The following is a 13,874-nucleotide window of genomic DNA, read 5'->3' as shown; positions in this document are numbered from 1 at the left end:
ATTCAAGGCCTTTTACAGCCATCTAGAGGTTGGCCTCCTTTAAGTGCTTTCCAGCTTATGAAAGTCAAAAGCTTATCTGGAAAGCTGTGTCGCTCCTAACTAAACACAGTTCTTCAGATGTCTGACATATTGCACTGTATTCTTCAACAGATACTGAGTGTCTTCTCTGTATGGACCCTCTGCTAGGTGCTGAGCCTGTGAAGGCCAAAATGAAATGCTCTCTGCATTCAAGGACCTTCTACTATCTTAGTGGGAACAACATGTGCTCTGATCATGAGTAATGATCCCCTGCTCTGGGTTTATATGACCCACATCCACTCTTAGAGGCTGCTCAAAAATCACTCTTTTGGACTCATTTTGCCCTCCTCCCCCAGTATTCCTGGGAACCTTAGAATATAGCTTTGTGTCTAAGTTTTGTCTCCACCGATATGGGCAAAAGGCCCCCCGATCTCTCAACCACTTATGCTAACAAGTATCAAATATGACTAGGATTTTTTTCACTCCACAGAAAAAAAGCAGAAAAACCCCAAGTGCTTATGGAGTTGCTATGAAAATCAAATGAGATACTGTGTACCAAGTGCTTTGCAAACCATAGTGTGCTCTGTAAATGGCAACTGGCATCAAGTAGTATTACTCTGTCTGAGGTGCTGCCATGTGACCATCTGGAGATAGAAAGATTGTCCTCAGCTAGAGGGCGCGTAGGTTTTTGGGCTACTTATTTACAAGCCTCAGAGATTCATTGTCAGAGACAGTCTCTATTTGCAGTTGGTAGTAATAGGTAAATTCATGGTTATCTACTCTTTGAGTAACAAGTATTTTGTAAATGCTAAATTCTTAGACGAGGCCAGGTTCTAGATGCTTATGGAGAAAAGGTATATGAGTCCTCAGTGTTATAATCTTAACATCAGATCTTTTTTTGAATTCAATTTTATTTTCAGATACACATTTTCACTCCCATTACCAGCTCCTCCTCCCTCCCACTGCTTGAGAAAGCAAGAAAAACAGAGCCCCCATTACAAACATGTATAGTCAAACAAAACAGTTCCCTGAATCTGCAATGTCTCTAAATAAAAAGTCTTGATCTGCCCTTAGAGTCTTTCCATCTGGAGGTAGGTAGCATTTCAATCAGATTTTAAATGTGCAGAGTATCATAAGTCATCTAGCACAACCCCTCATTTTACTAATGGGAAGACAGGGTCAGGAAGTTTCTGTGAGTTCTTCTAGGTCCCAGGTACTGCAGATAGCAGAGCCAGAATTTGCACCCAGGTCTTCTTACTCAAGACCTAGAACTCTTTCCATTATACCATGTTGCCTCCTCCAGTTCTCCCAGAAACTGTGGCTTATAGGATGGTGCTGGGGATAGATACAAGGACAACCTATGGTGCACTTTGCCCAGAAATCTTTTGAAAGAAAATTCTTATTGAGCATTGCTAGTAAGGTGGGACGCTAAAATTAGAGATATTTTCTAGCCAGGAAGTCATGAGATAAAAAGGAAGAAAGCTCAAATGTGGGAAGCTGTGGGAAATCACAAGAGCTCCAGAACATTGGAATCCTAGGATTAGGCTCAGTCATCCAGGCGTAGACATCTCTTCCTCGCACTGAGCATCTGGCCTTTGCATCAGGTCACAGATGCTCTATGTTTCTGCACCAAACAGGGCAGCAGAGCCTATAGGGACGGACTGCCTTCTACTTTTCTGCTCAGATTAGCTTATTGAGCTTAATTAGATAAACAATTGTGGCTCAGCACTGGCTCATTCATTACCTTAATTACCAATGTGAGATATTGTAGACTGATAGGAGTTCCATTAAACATGTCACTTTTCATGTGTCCAAACAGGTGTTTCGTAGGGGATTTAATGCCCTTTCCCTAGACATCAACAACAGATGTTGGGTTGTTTTTGGTTGTTGCTATTTTCCTCATTTGGCCAACGTGGAAAAATGCATTAGCACCAAACTGTAGAGGTAAAACCTGAGGGAAAGAGGAAAGTTCAAAAAAAACCACATGCTTAGTAGGAGACTTTGTGGAAGTATTCAGGTTTGATCACAAGAGAGGCACAAGCATGGCACTCTTTACACTGTATAGGGTGGTAGATTAAGCTGATTTCAGGAGGGAGGATTCAGATGTTTAGATAAATCTAGGCCTAATATACTGATAAAATCTATTTCCTCTCTTTTGATTACAATGTTTCCTGTATTAGGCAAGGATCTATTCTTGCTTGATATTGATCAGCAACTTCAGGAATTTTCCACTTGGTTTTGGGCTGCAAAGTACCCATTGTCCATTTGCCTGTATCCTGGACTGCAGGGTAGCTCTAGGAACCACTCTGAGGATTCAGGACTGGATTGGGGCTGGCCTGAAGCAGCCGCTCCATTTGGTCCCAAAGGTGTAAATGTCGCATCACAAAGAGGAGAGTAGCACTCTGCTCTGCCCCCTAGCATTGATGATTCCATTTACTTTGTTTAGCAATATAGTAAGAGCTTAATAAAAACTTATGAACTGACTTTGCAGACCATCTGTTATCAGGATCATGGATTGGAGTGAGATGTGCCCTTAGAGGTCATCCAGTGTCTTCACTTTATGGATGAGGAAACCAAGGCCCCAGAAGTGAAGTGTCTTGCCCATTGTCACACTGCTTAATTAATTGAGCTAGGATTTGAGCCCAGACCTTGTGACTCCATATCCAACACTTCCCAGTTCTCTCAATGTAGCTCAGACCCACTAGCTTCTACTGTTCTAAATCCAAAAATTGATGGGGATTCCAGGGTTCCTTTCTCCTCCAGAATCCTTCCTCATAGGTATAGTTCAGATATTTCATTCAAGAAGAATTCCAGATGGCTTAGAATATGCAGGGAGCAGAGCTGTGGGAGAGAATTCTTTGAAAGAAGAAGGAAAAAAATGTTTCTAGAGCATTCTCAATATCTTTTTGTGATGTTTGGAATCTGTCACTTTCTTTTCTTTCAAGCCTGACCAAATCAGGTCCCAAAATGTCCCCAGGAAGTTCCCTGACAAGCATAACTTGGCCTTTAAGGGATGTGCATTTTTGTCACAATGTTAAGTTTTGGTTTAATCTAAATATTTTCAGTAACCCAGCTTGAGGATAGGGAGAGTTTCACAGACTCTCTGAGCTGGCAAGGACCTCAGTGGCCATTCAGCACTCATGTATGGAAAAAAGCACACCCACTCAACACTCTATCCACCAAATGATCATCGAGGCTTTTGGCTTTAAGACCTCCAGGCAGAGAGAACCTATTACTTTCCGAAGTAGCCCATCTGCTTGGGGTTCACTCTCATCTTTAAGGTTTTTTAGCTTCTCTCCATTAACGGTTCCTTGGCCTGTTCTCTGAGGCTAAGCAGAGCAACACCTGTCTCTCTTGACCAAACTTCAGAGACTTAAATACACCCTACCTAAAACAAATATCCTTGAGGGATCCTTCCTCAGAATCTGGGAGCTCCAGAAGTAGGGTGTTGTGGCCCTCAATTACTAAGCATCTCAGGCTGAGTGCCTTTCCCAAGGCAGTCAGGGGCAGCCACAGTGCACAAGAGTGCTGATCCTGGCCTCAGGAAGACCTGAGTTCAAATCTAGCCTCAAATACTGATTAGCTATGTGCCCTGGGCAAGTCACCTTACCTCTGTGTGCCTCAGTTTCTTGAACTGTGAAATAGGGAGACTAGCAGTAGCTATCTCACGAGATTGCTGTGAGGATCAAATGAGATGGTGTTTGTAAAAAGCCCTTGGCACAGTGCTTGGCATATAGTACATGCTATAGAAATGCTTGTTCTATTCCCTTTCCTTTCCCTTCCTTCAGATAGAGGGTTATATTTGCACATGCTAGGGAAGAACAAAGATAGGAAGGAGGAAAAAAATTCTGATGATGAGATGTTGGCAGTCATATCTTTGTATCCAACAATTACATTGTCATGAATTCAGCTCCCAACAAAAGCAATTTAGAAATTAGGCTGCAGTTTTTTTTCTTGGTCTGGTTAAAGGACCTTTTTTGAAACTGACCGATTAGTCCAGATCCCCTTCAGAAAGTTTTTTAAAAAAACTCCTATTCTTCTGTCCTTCCATGTGTCCAAAGTCTGATTTTCTTGGGAAGTTGAATGTTGCACTCATCATTTCTGTGTGTGTGCTGGGTGTTGTAGTGAATGTGCCTTTGCTGCTATTGCTGCTGCCTCTCATTCAAATCTTGGGAAATGTTTAGAAGAATGTGTAGAATTCTGTCTCTAATATAAAGCTTTAGCTTTCAAAAAATGATTCTGAATTTTCCTTACTAAATTCTGTAATAACCCACCTCTCTAAGCCCGTCTTATTTCTTGCAGATGAATGATGCTATGGGATTTGAGTTACCCTGGGTCTATTTTGTCAGTCTCGTCATCTTTGGGTCATTTTTCGTACTAAATCTTGTACTTGGTGTATTGAGCGGGTAAGCGACACCTCTTTCATCATGAAAGCAGAGTCCCAAGGATAGTTGCCAAGACCACACAGGCATTGCTAAGTAGGGGCCATATCAAGTGGAGCTTTCAGATAAGGTGCCACATCCAGCAAATTAGACAGTATGTGAATATAGAGTAAATGGTGTGTCTGCCTTCTCTCATTCTATCTAGACTGAAATTCTTGAGTTTTTTCAAAGGAAAACTGCCTTTCTCTGACATTTAGGAAGGCAAAGTTATAAAAAAGATAATTGACTGAAATGTATTAACAATGTAGTTCATAATTGAAGTTTTATCCATTGCCTTTCCTTTCTAACTTTATAAAATGAATAGCTTAGTAACCATTCTGTCCCTTCAACCAAAAGGGGCTGGGGGGTGCCAACTTCTTGTTTCCCCATCGTCTCGTTTTCAGGAGCAGAAGTGGCTTTATTAGGAAAGATTCTGAGAGGCCTAGCCCAGCCTTGGCTGGTGGAGGGAATGCCTGAGGGGTGTGGCAGCTGCAGCTGGGGCTCTGCTCTTTAGTGACTGGATAACTTGTAACCAATTTCCTTACGTTTTACAGGTAAATGATGCAATAGGATGGGAATGGCCATGGGTGTATTTTGTTAGTCTGATCATCCTTGGCTCATTTTTCGTCCTTAACCTGGTTCTTGGTGTGCTTAGTGGGTAAGCAGCCCGATTATTGTTGCATACGCCCCTGAGCAGCGTGGGAGTGGCCCTTTGGAGTCTTCCAGCTGCTCAGCGGTGGCTTCTCTGCATGCCTTTTGGATTCTTTTGTCACCTCTTCCAGTGTGATGCTTTGGGATTGAGATGTGGTCCCTCTGCCTGTATCTGTCTGTGTGACCTTGTGTGTTAACAGCATTTGCCAGACACTATTGATTATATGAGGCATTAATCACCTCACCTTGAAAACTCACCTGTGTAGCCAGTCACAGCCTGGAATGATGGACTACAAGTGAGTAAGCTGGTTTTCTCCTCAATTGAGAAAAGGGATATTGCCCCCTTTGAGAAGTCAGGTGGGTAAGAGGAACCAGGTTTTTTAACATGACCCTATTATGGATCACAGATTACCCAGAATGCTTCTGGTTTTATTATGGAGGGGTAATGTGTTTGAGTTAGAGCGGAGCTGCCATACAGACCTCAGTTTATGAGTTGGTTTTCTCTTGCTGCTGATTCCCCTTCCCTTTCCCCTTTCCTTTCCTATCCTCTTTTCTGGTCCTCCCCTGCCCTTTCCCTCCAGTTTTCTTCTTTCTGCCTTTCCCCCCTCCATCACTCTCTTTCTTTCTACATACACTTTATTTTTCTCTTTTAAGATGCTGGGTGTAAGCACTTTTATCAGAGGTCTCTGTTTTTGAAATGTATCTCTATTTACCTTTGTGGTATTTAAGGCCATCTCCTCTATAGCCTGCCTGTCAGAGCTTCAAGACAGAGGGAGCCACCCACTAAATAGAGCATTGACTTGAAAGTGTGGGCCACATTGGAATCCATTCTTTATCATCACTTTTTGATATTGCAGCCATTGTTTTGTAGATAGGGGAGCCTTCCTCCTTATCATACTGGTGTTGAAGACTGATATTTAATAACCACACAATCTTTCCCAGTCCTTAAAGGCAGCTGCTGTCTGTGCTGCCTGCAGCCATTATCATAGCTGCAGAAAAACTCCCATAAGCTGAGAATCCAGAGTCTGTAGAGTCTGGCTTAGGGAGCCTGGTTTATTTTCTTCCCATGTTGTTGTTTACTAGTTGGTGCCTCTCATTTTGGGGTAGTTAGTATATAGATTTGCTTTCTTTCTGAGCCTCAGTTTCCTCATCTTTAAAACAACGCTTATCATCACCATGGATTGTAAGTGCCAGCATTGGTGTACGTGAAAGTCCTTTGTGCAGTATCAAGTGCTGCTGTCCATGCTGAAAGCCTTCTCTTGGGATCTCCCTGCAAAGACTCCAATATCGTTTAGCCCTTTGTCCCTGACAGTGCTCCCAATTCTGGTCTTAATTAGTTTTTCTGGATCTCCCATATTGCCTAATGTCTTTTAATATCCATTGCCCTCTGCAAGGTCACTAGCTTTTTTAGCCATAAAGATCACATGTGGAACTAATTAATCTTCCTAAGAAACAAAATGTATGGAGAGGGAGAAGAACTTTCCCGGGTCAGACCCAGAGCACATATAGCATATGATTCTCTTTCTAGGGGACGGAAGGTGGTAAGATAAGAGATGCTTCCCTGTTTTTAGTCTTAGTTTGTGTATCTGACCACCCCCAACTTGTCTCCATGGCCTGTTATGGTTCTGTCCTGTGTCAATTAGCCCAAACCTTGCTTCTCCTCCCTACTGTTATCACTGTGAGGGCAGCCTGAGGCTGAAGGAAGAGATAACAATGCTGGCTATGAACTTGGAGCACCTGGGGTCTAGAATCCTGTCCCTGGGACCTTGGGCTAGTCATTTCCACCTTTTGGGTTAACCCTAAAGGAGGGGCTTGGATGACGTGAGCTCTCGAGGTGTCTTCCAGTTCTCAGTCCCAGAATCTGGATCTGGTCTCCTCTGAGGACACCCAACTGGGTGCGCAGCAGACGCTCTTTGGTTGGCTAATCTGTCTAGTCTGTTTTCCTACGAGTATCTTAAGAAAACAAATTTTCGTTTTTCCTAAGCAGCTCATTTGCCCAAACTTGGCCTTTTCCTGTATCTAGTCACAGCAGAAAGAAAAACCAAGTAATTCATCATTTCCTTTCATCATTTCTCTCCTAGTAGTCCATATCTTCCTCAAGATACTGGAGAACATTTTTAAAAATTCTTATGACAGGTTTTCTGACTTGAGCACTGTATATTTATAGTATACTATTAGTGCAGGAAGGGGCTGGAGACATCACACAGTCCAATATCTTAACTTTATATACCAGGAAACAGGAATCCCAAGAAGGAAAGTTCCTCCACTCACCGTGGCAGAGGTGGGACCCAGGTATCACTTATAGTCCCTTGTTCTTTGGCAGCTAGGAGGCCCCACAGTGCATGGAGCACTGGGCCTGGAGTCAGGAAGATCTGAGTTCAAATCCTGCCTTTGATACTTACTGGCAGCGTAGACAAGCTGTTCAGCTTTTCTCAGCCTCAGTTTCCTCATCTGTAAAATGGGGGAAATTGCTGCACCTACCTCCTAGGGTTCCTATGAAGGTGAAATGAGATAATATGTATAAAGTGCTTTGCAAACATTAAAGTGCCGTAGAAGTGACAAGATTTTATTATTGTTTCCACTGCTACATCCAATTGCCCAAGCAAGTACTTTTCACTGAAGTATTTTTTGCTAAGCATCTTTTACTTTTTCTTCACATTTTTAGAACCTTTGTATATTTAAATGATTCTATGGAATAAATTTGATTCCCAGGAGGGGGAAAATTACCTTTATTTCACAGCTATAATTGCCCGATAATTCTGTGTATAAACTATTTAGCCTCTGACCCTCACATTCAAAGAGACAGTGATGAGGGGGCAGCTGTAAACTGGACACTAACTGCTGCGTTTTAAAATGTTGGCCATGAGCCTTCTCCTTGGGCTTTCTTGCTGCTCTGCATGACTATTCCTCGTTCCATTGCTAAGCACAGCCCCCAAAGGGGTGTGCCTCCAGACTTCAGCTGACAGAAAAATGACCCTTGTCATAAAGAATTTCCCAAGATACAGGGCCTTTGTTTGTATCACTAAAGTAAAGACCTGCCGACTTTACTAAGCTGTGGTTCCAAGCCCTTTAGGAAGGATGGTGTGAAATTGTTATCTGGTGTCACGCTTCCTCTCCTCTCCCAAGGAAGTGTTATGTCACATAGATTTATTTTTCATAAATTATAAGCTCATAGACTTCTTTAGAACTAGATACAATTGTAGGCATTATCTTGCATGACCTCCTTGTTTCATAGATGAGGCAACTCAGACCCAGACTGGTGAAATACTCAAAGTCTTGCAGATAGTAATTTGCAGAATCTGGATTTGAATACAAACCCTCGGGCTCCCAAGCAGAGCCCTTTCCACTATACTCTGGTGGCCCTCAATTCAGTATGTTTTGCTTTGATAGTTACATCATTTTTCAATAATTAGGAACTACTAGAGGGATTTAAAACCCAATATTGGCAATCACTAGTTTGGTATTTATCAAAAAGAACCCAGCTGTGATGGCTGCACAAGTGCCTCAGTTGGAGGGCATCAGATGAGCACAAACCAGGGCCCCCAGGTAAAGCCCAGGGTGTGGCCACACACAGACCCTCTAGACAGCAGGCTCAAAACTATGGTGTCCTGCTTTTTCCAGTGATGGCTGTTGTGACACTGAGTGATGTGGTGTGTGCTTTGGCCTCTGTTCACTGTTGTACAAAATGCATTTATTCTTCCTGCCTCTTTTTGTTGCCGTGTGACCATTCCATGCCCTCTCCCTCTCTCTGACTGCCTTCGTCTTGTGCACTGCATGTTGGAGGTGTGATCTGGATTTTTTTGTTATGTCCTGAGACTGCTGATTTGGAGGGATTTTGGTTTTATATCAGATCGAGTTTTAAGGTGAGTGACATGCCTTAAAAACTTAGACTGAGTCTGCACAAGTAACCAAACAGAAACACTGACTGATGCCTCAAGGAGAGCCTTGAGGAGATGCTAGAACAGATTCACAGGAGGAGCTGTGAGGCTGTGGACTTTCGTTGCAATTTTTCATCAAGTCAGCAAGAGATGTTTCTTATGCCCAGGAATTGCAAACCATATAGGATATTAGTCAATAGCTAGGACAGTTTATGTTTCACTTTCTTAAATCAGCATTTTGGAAGCTTTGTGGTTATTGTCATTTAAACTCTAGATCTTATTTACACTTAAAAAATGTTATTGATGTGTTTTGTTTTTACGTGGCCTATGTTTACTGCATTATCCTCCCCTCCCCCATCCTCACCTCTGTCCCATCTATCCCATGTAACAAAAAAAAAACAAAAACATACCTTATTTTAAAGTGAATGATGAAATTCTGACTTAACTCCTTCTAACTACTTTTGGCAACACTAAAGTAGACACAATAAGAGAGGACAGTGGCTTGCCAATGCTCAACATCTCGACTGTGTTCCAGGAACGTCAGCATGATGACCATCTGAACCTGTGTCTGCCCTGGAACACCAGGGAAACACATTAACTTTCAATCACAGCCTTGGGTCACTGGTGAATAGATATAATCACATAATTAGTAGTTTGACTTAATAGAAGGGGCTTGTGACTAATTATTAGGAATACCAGCTAATTCAGTGGCATGACTAGTCCCTTAATCTCTTTTATATATTTATAAAATGGAGACAGTACTTATTCCTTTAACTCCATTTCTATGCAAAGATTAAGAAGTGTAGTGAATTGTGATTTTTGTCAAACTAAGATGAAGGAATTCACATATAAGGAAAATCTCCCTAATTCAGAGTAATAGGGGAGTGTGTGTGTGTGTGTGTGTGTGTGTATAAAAGGCAGAACTATAAGATATCTTAAAAGAAATATCACTCAGTAAACGTCAAAGGTTTAAATGACATGGACCCTACCTTCGGCATCGGACGCATACACACAGATAATCACAGTACAAAGGAAGGAGTGAAAGAAGCAAGAGAGAAATCCTGAAAAAGGCCTTCAGGCTTGCCAGGCAGCAATAAGGGCCCAGATTTGTTGTTTGATGAGGATTTGTCATGACTTTCTCAAGGAGTATTAAATTACTGGAGAAACTGGAAATTACTAGAGAAATCTGGTGGTTGTAGGGGAGACCCAGGTGTGAAGCAGTGGCAGGATAAGGAGACATTGTGGTGACCTGGTTAGCTACTAAGGGAGAGAAAGTAAGACTTTCGAGGGAGTAGTAGCCTTGAGTGGTTAGAGCTTGTAGTAAGCATGAATTCAGGTAAGTTCATTTCTGTTTGTAAGCTCCTAGTGTGGGTAAAGCTTTAGGGAAAGAGAGACAAAATCAGAGCAATTTCCTGCCATCAAATAGTTTACATGCTACTTGGGGGAAGGTGGGGAATATGAGTGTGAACTGAGAAGTCCGTCTCAGGTAATTTAAGGAGGGAGATGAATAACGGTTCCTCGTGGCAGGTGCTTCTTGAGTGAAGGAAGCTAAGGGTTCTAAGAGATGGAGGTGAGGAGAGTGCATTGCAGGCACTGGGGGTGGCCTGAGCAAAGGCCATGGGTAGCAAGTGGATGAGTTTGGCTGGGACATAGGATGCATGAAGTCAGCCATGGGTCTGTGTGCCAGGTACTATGGTAGGCACTGGGGATTGAGACCAAAAATCCCAATCCCCTTCCTTGCTCTCAGGGAACTTATGTTTTGTTGGGGAAGATAACTCAGACACATATAAATAGATATAAATATGAACATTGTTAAATACAGGTAGTTTGGGGGATTGGACGCGGCACTGAGAGCTGTGGAGGATCAAGAAGATCCTCCTGTAGGAGGTGGTAGTGATCGGCCTGGAGAACTACAGAGGTGAGTAATGAAGGAGAATACTAGGCCCTGAGCCCTAAGGCTGGATGGAGCCTGATGAGAAGGGCTTTCAGTGTCAGGCTTGGGAGGGTGTGTGTGTTGTAAAAGTGACAGGGAGCCACCAAGCAGCGAGAATGAGGTCAGAGACTGAAGAGAAGAGATGGCTGTCAGAAAAGGGAGGGGCAGAGTTCAGGATCATTATGCTAGAACTGTTGAGGGTGACGGTGGTTAGAGATGGCTGAAGCCGAGTGGAAACAGAGGCCATGGGAGTTGGAGAGGTTGGTGTCCTGACAGGACAGTGTGTGTGAAGGAAACACAAATGTTGAAGTTACTGAGGATGAACACAGAATTTGGGGTATTCACGGAAGCTGAGAGTGCTTTCCTTCTTGAGAAAGGGGGGAGAGGGACCAGGAGGTCAGCAGATGATAAGATATTTTTAGGTAAATCTAGATAGACCTTCAAAGGAGCAGAAGTTCCTTAGGGATTGAAGGCATTGGGAGAGGTTGGAAAAAGCATTGGGGAGTGAGAGTTAGGCCCAGACTCTGTGTCAGGAGTCTTCAGGAGAAGGCTAGGTTTATGTGAGCATTGGAAGATGAAAAAAAGTATTACGTGAAGAAATCGTAGATGAAGGGGGCCAGTTTATTGATGATAGAAGTGGAATATCCAGAGACTGTGGCAGAAAGGGATGGAAGATGAGAGGAGGCACTGCGGAGGGGCTGGAGATGAGCTGGCTAGGGATGAAAGAGGCAGAAATCTAAGAGAGAGGAAGGTTTTCCTTGAGGTAGTAGTGACTCTTGATCAGCAGGAGGTGGCAATGTGCTAGCCAGAGAGAGCTGGGACTTAGTAGGGAGATGCCTAATCAGCCCAAAGATCCTAATTAGAATCATAAAGTGAGGCTGTGCTAATAGTGTCTCCAAGATGGGATCTCACTGTGGTTATCACTTTCATAATTTGTCGGATCCTAGAATCTCATGGCTTTTTAACTTTTCTAAGTTATTGAGTTACATAAACTAATATCTATTTATCAAAGTGTACTATATTATACCAAAGTATGCTTTCTATGCATAGAATAGTTTGTAATTAGTTCTACATGCATATGTTAGATACAGATATGTTTTGCTGATATGAGAAGTGCTGAGAAGATAGGATGGGACCCAGTTGTGAAAGATGTGTAAAGAAAAGAGGGGAGCATATATTTTATCCTAGGGAGTTATGGTAGAGAGCTTTGGAATATGATCAAGAAGGGAGGAGAGTGCCCTGGTCAGATCTGCACTCAGAGAATCCCCTTTGAGGCAGGGAGACTGCTTCAGAACCTGTTGGGGGAGGGGCTGAGGCCCTGACCAAGGTGAGAATGGAGAGAAGCTGAGGGCTGCTAGAGATACCACAGAGGTAAAACCGGAACCATGAGGGCTGAGGAGCCTGCCGCCGTTGGAGCCACTCCATGCTTGTTACTCCAGTGCTAACTGTTACATTGAGCTTACATCTGCCTCTTCGGAATGCCCACCTTCTAGCTCTCTTCTTCCTGATATTGATCAGGAAACAAATGGATTGATGTTCTGCTGCTCAGATGTCACATTAAGACTCCCATGATGACCAAATGGTAAAGACATCTACTTCCAGATTTAGCTGGTTTGTCTAAGTCCATGGTTTGCCTACTGGTCTAATGAGCCAGAGATAATTGTAGCACTGAGAGATCTCTGTTCTCAATTGTATATGATGCCTGAGGTCTGATTGGGATTGAGGTTCTCTCGTTGCCTGCACAGTGGGATTGTGAGGCTGATCATGTTGCTAGAGAATGGCCAAGCTTGGGGTCCCTTGAAGGAATTGCCTAAGTCAGCCCTCTGGGGGAAGAACAAGTGAAACAAATTATATTTAAAATCTCTTTTAAATAGTACAACAAATCTCCTCTTTTAATATACAAACCACAAGTATACTTTTAAAATAGTGAACTTTCTTGTTGCTGAATTAAAAAGCTGTCTGCTGTAGGAAATAGCCAGGTCCCGATGCCATTGGTAAAATGGTACTGAAGCTACCAGGCTTGGGAGCTGCACCTGAAATCAGAGCAAGTGTTAACTCCTCTGCTGCTGGCTGCTGGCTCTGGTTTCCATAGAAATGAATGTCAGATCAGTAAGGGAAAGTTTTTGCTGATCCTTGTTTCTCTGACATCTGTTTCCCTGGCAACAACAGTGGACAGATCCAGTAAAAAGTTCTCACTTCCTCATTTCAGCACTCACTACACAGCTTTCAAACTCTCTTAGCAAATTATTTTACCAGAGTAGCAAGAACCTTTTAAGATCTCAGATAACTTTAGTCCCGTTGGCACAACTGGAACCCACACTGCAGCTTAGCAGCTTCACTGCAAATTGTCACTATTTGAGTTTCATTAGGCCTCTTCATAGTTTATTTCTTATTCATGCTTCGATGGGAAAGGGAGAAGTTGTATAAGGAATCCTTTTAGGAGGTCAGGCCACTACATTATTTAAGCCCAAATCCTGGAGGGAAAATTTAAAAATTAATGACGTCTCACCAATGTGTGCAACTCTACCTCTTGACAAAGCCACTAAGCTAGGAATGATCCAAATTAAAGCCGTAATTTTTCTGCACTACCCGCACGATAGGTGGCATTTGCAAAAACTATTATGTAGTCACAGATGAGAAGAGTGTTTTATGGGGTTTGACATTTAATTCCTTGAAAGACATATTGGCCAATGTTGCATAAAGGGGCTATTAAATATGAAATGGTGCCGTGCATGTAGTAGGTGTTTAGTTTAATAAAATCACCAACTATTTCACCCATCATTTCTGATAAAATTTAAATATAGCATGTTATTTTAGGGAGTATAAATGCTTACAGAACTATCATATTACCCTAGAAGACCTATCTTTGTGGACAAAGGAAGATTTCCCTTTTTTTTAAAGTTCAACATTGTCCCTACAACTAGATTTTCATTGTAATGATCTAGGATATCTAGACTCCTGAAATGCTCATAT

At 42.6% G+C, this 13,874-nt stretch overlaps 1 protein-coding gene across 1 annotated transcript in view; it reads left to right on the top strand.

Annotated features, from left to right (window-relative positions):
• Positions 1-13,874, top strand: part of CACNA1D (calcium voltage-gated channel subunit alpha1 D) — a 355,951-nt gene that overhangs the window by 175,946 nt on the left and 166,131 nt on the right. The window contains exon 8 of the mRNA XM_027835866.1: positions 4,994-5,097. Coding sequence (XP_027691667.1) covers positions 4,994-5,097 — 104 coding nt within the window. The remainder of the gene's footprint in view (positions 1-4,993; positions 5,098-13,874) is intronic.

Source organism: Vombatus ursinus, unplaced genomic scaffold (genome assembly GCF_900497805.2).
Source record: "Vombatus ursinus unplaced genomic scaffold, bare-nosed wombat genome assembly UNPS02014817.1, whole genome shotgun sequence".
Lineage (NCBI taxonomy): Eukaryota > Metazoa > Chordata > Mammalia > Diprotodontia > Vombatidae > Vombatus > Vombatus ursinus.
The sequence above is the reverse complement of the archived record's forward strand: the minus strand, read 5'-3'. Positions and strand labels throughout refer to the sequence as shown.